Source organism: Orycteropus afer, unplaced genomic scaffold (assembly GCF_000298275.1).
Source record: "Orycteropus afer afer isolate SDZICR_OR568_19922 unplaced genomic scaffold, OryAfe1.0 scaffold00031, whole genome shotgun sequence".
NCBI lineage: Eukaryota > Metazoa > Chordata > Mammalia > Tubulidentata > Orycteropodidae > Orycteropus > Orycteropus afer.
Window position 1 is genome coordinate 14,116,530 of NW_006921618.1, and position 5,966 is coordinate 14,122,495.

General features: G+C 43.4%; 1 protein-coding gene across 1 annotated transcript in view; it reads left to right on the forward strand.

Moving 5' to 3' along the window:
• The first annotated feature begins 788 nt into the window (after positions 1-788).
• PIGV (phosphatidylinositol glycan anchor biosynthesis class V) overlaps positions 789-5,966 on the forward strand; it is a 13,579-nt gene continuing 8,401 nt past the window's right edge. Inside the window, exon 1 of the mRNA XM_007935782.2 lies at positions 789-866. Within this exon, the coding sequence (XP_007933973.1) occupies positions 789-866 (78 nt within the window). The remainder of the gene's footprint in view (positions 867-5,966) is intronic.

Here is a 5,966-nt window from a genome sequence, read left to right on the forward strand (position 1 = left end):
TTGGGGATAACAGTTTTTTCCATCTCTAGTAGCTGACTCTGTCTTCGCCTTAAGTTTGTTTTAGCAATATACGCTAGCTGAAGCCCTGCTGAGTGGTGGTTTTCTTTTCCTTCTCCACTTAATTTAACAGACCAGCTGAACACACATCAGAGAGTTAAGCTAGAGTATATGGTCATTATGGTCTTCCAGTACAGTTCTATACCCCACTTTTGGGATTCTGGGTTGGGACCTAGTTTATTATTCTGGGTAAGAGGAAAATGGTACACGCGAAGTAATAACAACCATGACATAGATTCATGTAGTGGTTTATCACACTTTAGTTCATTTTGTCGTGATGACAACTTTGTGAAACAGGCAAGGCAAGTAGTCTGACTCCCACTTTGTAGAACTGAAGTCTAGAGGAACTAAATGAGAACATGTGAGTCACAGAGGGAGGTCTTGAACTCAGGTCTTTAGTTCCTGTGTACGAGCACTCAAGAGGCTTTTAGACTTTCTGCAAGCCTAGCTTTCCAGCTTCATGCCTTTCTGTATGACATGCTTCCTCTAAGAATACATTCCTTCAGCAGGACACCAGGTGGTCCTAGCTTCCTTAAAGATGCTTTTCCTTCATCTGAGCAGTTAGGTGGTTAAATTTGCCATAGTAATGCTAAAGAGGGAGATTCTGTGAAGAATACTTTTAAGAATTTGGTTCTGGCTCATGTGTGGCATTTCCTCCTTGGGTTTTGGAGTTTAGAAGCCTGAGGAGCTCAGTCCTGCTGCAACACCCTTGAATTCCTGATGGTGAGAGGATGTGGCCCCTGAACCCGTCCCAGAAAGAGGTGGTAAGGTTTGCAATCAGCTGCCGGGTCCTGACTTTGGTGCTGCAGGTCAGTCTCTGATCCTTTGTCTTGAACATGCTGCTGCTACATGATAGGGGCTAGGCACTAAAAGTAGTCCCCATTTCCTTTTCATCTCCCAGGTGAATACATACCCTGTGCTGCTCCATGTGATTGGAACCATAGAGACATTGGATTTATAACTCAAAAGTAGGCAGACATTTTAAAAATGATCTCACAATCCCTTATTTTACACATGAAACAGCAGAGGCCTAGAGAGGTTGACTTTTCTAAACTTACATAGGAAGTTAGAGAAAGGCCAACGAACTAAGATGTTCTGTAGCCGGAGATACCTCCATGGTGTGACAGCTAAAAACATCACCCTGGGTTCTCTTGCCAGGAGGCTGAGCTCCGTGTCATTCAGTTGACTAGGAGACAAGTGGCACTGCCCAAGTCCTGAGATAGCTATATATTCATTTAATTAGTAATATCACCCACTCTTCCCATGGGTGTCTCTCCTTGCTGCCTCACTCACACACAACCTGCAGGATGCATTTGCTTTTTTGTAACTTCCTTTCCCCTCTAAGGCTGCCTTTGATACATATTTTAATCAATTTTCATGTATGAATTATATTCAATGCCTAGCACAGTGCCTGGTGCCTAGTGGGTCCTCAGTTTATGTTCATGAATGAATGTTGTTGAATGTATGTCAAAACCCTAGGGATATTGCTTTTGCATAATAATGTATGCTTTTTATCGCTCTCTGAAGACTCATGTCTCATTTTGTCGTGGAAACCTTTCCACTCTACTCTTTCACTATGGTAAGGCAGAGCTTGCTGTGCTGGGTCCCAGGTTTAATTAAAAATGTCTTCCACTTGGAGACTAGGGTCATTATCTGTGACTGTCACTCCTGTCCCATTTGTTTCCACTGTTTGAAGTGCTCTGATAAACTGACAAAAAGAGGGGGCAGGGGAAATACCAAAAAAAGAGAGTCTTAAAAATGAGGCTTCTCCTGTTGTGAAGCTGGGGAAACTGACTTGAGGATGTCTCTGAACCAAGAGTTGTTGTTGTTATGTACTGTCGAGTCGGACCTGAGTCAGCGACCCCTCCTTGGGTTTCCGAGGCAGTATCACTACAGAAATAGATTGCCCCATCTTCCTTCTGAGGAGTAGCTTCCTTCTGGAGTGGATTTGAACCACCAGCCTTCTGGTTAGCAGTCAAGTGCCTTAGGCACTATGCTACCAGAGCTCCCGAGAGTAGCTGAGTTATTGACAGAACCAAAAGAACAATACTATTAATTGGGATAGGGAACCAAGACAGCTGGGTTCTAATTCAGATGATAACTTTGGAATGAGTCTGTTTCCCCTAGACAGCTCACCCAACCACCAAAATTTATAAAACGCTTACTATGTTCTAAGAAGGAGCTCTGGTAGCTTAGTGCCTAAGGCACTTCACTGGTAACCAGAAGGCTGGCTGTTCAAACCCATCAGCCACTCCTCGGAAGGAAGATGGGGCAATACTTCCGTAGTGATACTGCCTCGGAAACCCAAGGAGGGGTGGCTATGAGTCAGGTCCGACTCGACAGCACATAACAACAAACAACAATGTTCCAAGAAAGAGCTCTGATAGTGCTGTGGTTAAAGCATTGTTCTGCTAAACCAAAAGATCAGTGGTTCGAACCCACCAGCCGCTCTGCAGGACAAAGTCTAGGTAGTCTGCTTCCATAAAGATTTACAGCCTTAGAAACCCTATAGGGCAGTTCTCTCTGTCCTGTAGGGTCACTGTGAGTCAGAATTGACTCAATAGCAGTGGATTTTGTTCCAAGAACTATCACAGGTGGTAGGTGTAAAAAGTCATGGTCTCTTTTCCCTTAAGAGCAAAAAGACATTTAACAGTAGATGGTATTTCATTATTCCTCTCTCTTTCCGTTCCCCCCTTACCCCCAGTTTTAAGGCTCATGCCATCAGATTATATTCCCGGTTACCTTTTTTTTTTTTTTTCCCTTCATAATACCTTTTTTTTTTTTATTATTAGGATTTGGGTGAAGATTTACAGAGTAAATTCACTTTTCATACAGCAGTTCACATATACTTTGTCTCATGTCATTGACCAAAATTTACAATGCAGCAGCTCCCCTCCCACTTCCTCCCCATAGTTACCTCCTCCCAGTGTCCATCCCTTCATACTCTTCTGCACCCTGAGCTATCTCCCTGTGCATAAGCAGCCCTTCCTTCTCCCATGATTGTTCTCTCCAGGGCGTGTGTCTACTTGAGGTAAATGTTTAACTCACATGCCTGTACTTTGTTTGGCTGGAAACCACAGTTGTGGGTTCAATTCCAGACCTGAAGGGCAGCTTGGGGCCATAGTCTCAGTGGTTCCACCAGGCTCTATTGGACCAGCAAACCTTCTTTTTTTTTTTTGCCTCCAAATGATTTTGAGTTTTGTACCACAGTGTTCTCCCTCTTTATGCAGGATCTCCTACATCCCTTCCAAGTGGATGGCAGTGGTAGCTGGGCACCATCTAGTTCTTCTGATCTCATAGTTGTATAGGTTGCAGATCTGATGGTGTACCAGTCTCTAGGACTGGTTGTTTCCATTAATTTTGGTTTTCTTCTTTCTTCTTGATGAGGAGAGACCCGTTGTTGCATCTAGATGGCAGCTTCCTAGCTTTTAAGGTCCCAGTCGCTACTCGCCAAAGTAGTAGGTGGAACAATGTTTTGTATAGTATGTTATGCCAATTGAGCTTGATGTCCCCTGCGACTATGGTCCCAAGCCCTCAGGATCAACTACTCGGTCCCTCTGGGTAGCTGGCTGTGACCAAGTAATGACCATAACCTTGCCCCTTGCCAGCTCTACTATACACCTGGGAATTCTGATCATTCACATGAACTTATAGGCCCATTGTCTGCCAACCCTCCCGGTTACCTTTTGTGTTGTCATCTACAGATCCACAGGTCATTCTTCCTCATTCCTTAAACTCCTGGTTTATTATCATAGCTTTTTACACTACTTCTGTTGATTTCTTGATGATTTCAATATTAATAAAGATGATACGTCTTTATTACTGGTCTCCGGGTTCCTTGTCTGACTCCCTTCTAATGATCTTGTCCTCCTCACGTGCATACTCATACCCTAGACCTTCACCCTCTGCCAGATCATTTCAGTGTTAAGCATTCCATTCTCTGATCATAATCTCATGTCTTTCCAGTTTACTCCCTCTGGTACCCCAACTCTTAACAGTTCTCCCACTCCCTCAGGACCGATAATCTGTTAATCCTACCACCGTTTTGCTGTCCTTCGTCTCTCTCATGGCTTCAGCTTCCCTCCTTACCCAGTTTAGATCCCTTCACCCCTCATGATAATTATTCCCATGCAGACATTCTCAACTGTCTTGGTCCCCTCTCCCCATATCTTATTTTCAAGGAAAAATCAACCTTGGTTAAATCTAATTCTCTGCCTATTCCATGCCTGCATGGAGAAAAATACACTACAGTACTAACTAGTCTCTTTTAACTCGGGATCATTTTCCCAAGGGAGTCCTTAGTCCTACCTGGCAATCTTAGTGAGTATCCCTAATTACTCAAATTTTTCTGTATAGCACAATCACCTGGAGAGCTTTTCAAAATCCTAGTGCCCGCTAGCACCTCCTACCAGTTAAATCATTAGTTCTAGGAAAGAGACCCAGGTATCAGTATTTTTTTAAACTTCTTGGGTGATTCCAGTATGCAACCTGCAGCCTATTTTGAGAACTAGAATCACAGGGAACTTAGGTTACACAGTTTCCTCTTTTCTCAAGTGTTCAACACCACCTTTTCTCCAATCCTCATTCTCAAAATTAAAAGCAATCAGAACAGACCTTCTGCGATAGTCATATTTATAACAGTGACCAGAAAACAGAGAGAGTAGCTACTGAGGCTGCTTATGTCCAGCCAAACACCTCATGGGATTTGGTTCGTTGGTTTGGAGGTTTAGGGTCAGGGTTTCATGGGAAGTGCCAATTAATTGGCCTATTCAAATATTTAGTGCTTCTGTTCTACCTTCTAGTTTGTTGCATAGTGCTTGGGGTCTTAAAAGCTTGCAAGTGGCATGACAATTGGTCTCTATTGACCTGGAGTGACAAAGGAGAGTTAGGAATAGGAGGAGGATATAGAATGTGTGGCTAATTGCCCCCATGAACAGCTGCCTCCTTTACCATGCAACCAGAAGAACTGGATGGTGCCCAGTTACTCTTACTGAACATTTTGATCAAAGGTTCATTTAAGAATCCTGATCAAAAGGGGAAAAATGTAGGACAGAATTTCAGATTGTCATGGACTGCAAACTTTCTGGAGCTATGGAGGCTGGATGAACTCCTGAAACTATTGCTCTGAGATAATCTTTAAACCTTAAACCTAACATATCCCCTGAAGTTGTCTTTTTTTTAAATTTTGTTGTGATTTGTGTGAAAGTTTACAGAGCAAATTCATGTTCCATACACTGGTTCACATACACTTTGTTTTATCTCATGACATTGACTGCAGTCTCCAACAATGCAACAGCTGTCATCCCACACAAACTGAGGAAAAACAGCTGCAAACATCCATTAATAATCAGAACATGGAATGTTACAAAGCATGAATCTAGGAAAATTGGAAGTTGTCAAAAATGAAACAGAATGCATAAATATTGATATCATAGGCATTGTTCTTGTTGTTGTCAGGTGCCGTCGAGTCGTTTCCGACTCATAGCAACCCCATGTACAGCAGAACGAAACACTGCCCGATCCTGCGCCAGCTCTATGATCCCTGCTATACTTGAGCCCATCATTGCAGCCACCATGTCAGTCCGTCTCATTGAAGGCCTTCCCCTCTTTCGTCGACCCACCACCTTAACCAAGCATGACATCCTTCTCCAGGGAATGGTCCCTTCTTACAACATGACCAAAGTAGGTGAGACGAAGTCTGGCCATTGTCGCTTCCAAAGAGCATTTCGGGTGCACTTCCTCCAGGACAAATCTGTTAGTTCTTTTAGCAGTTCATGGTACTTTCAGCATTCTTTGCCAGCACCACAACTCAAAAGCGTCAACTCTTCTTCGGTCTTCCTTATTCATTGTCCAGCTCTCACATGCATACGAGGCGATTGGAAATATCATGGCCTGTGTCAGGCGCATCT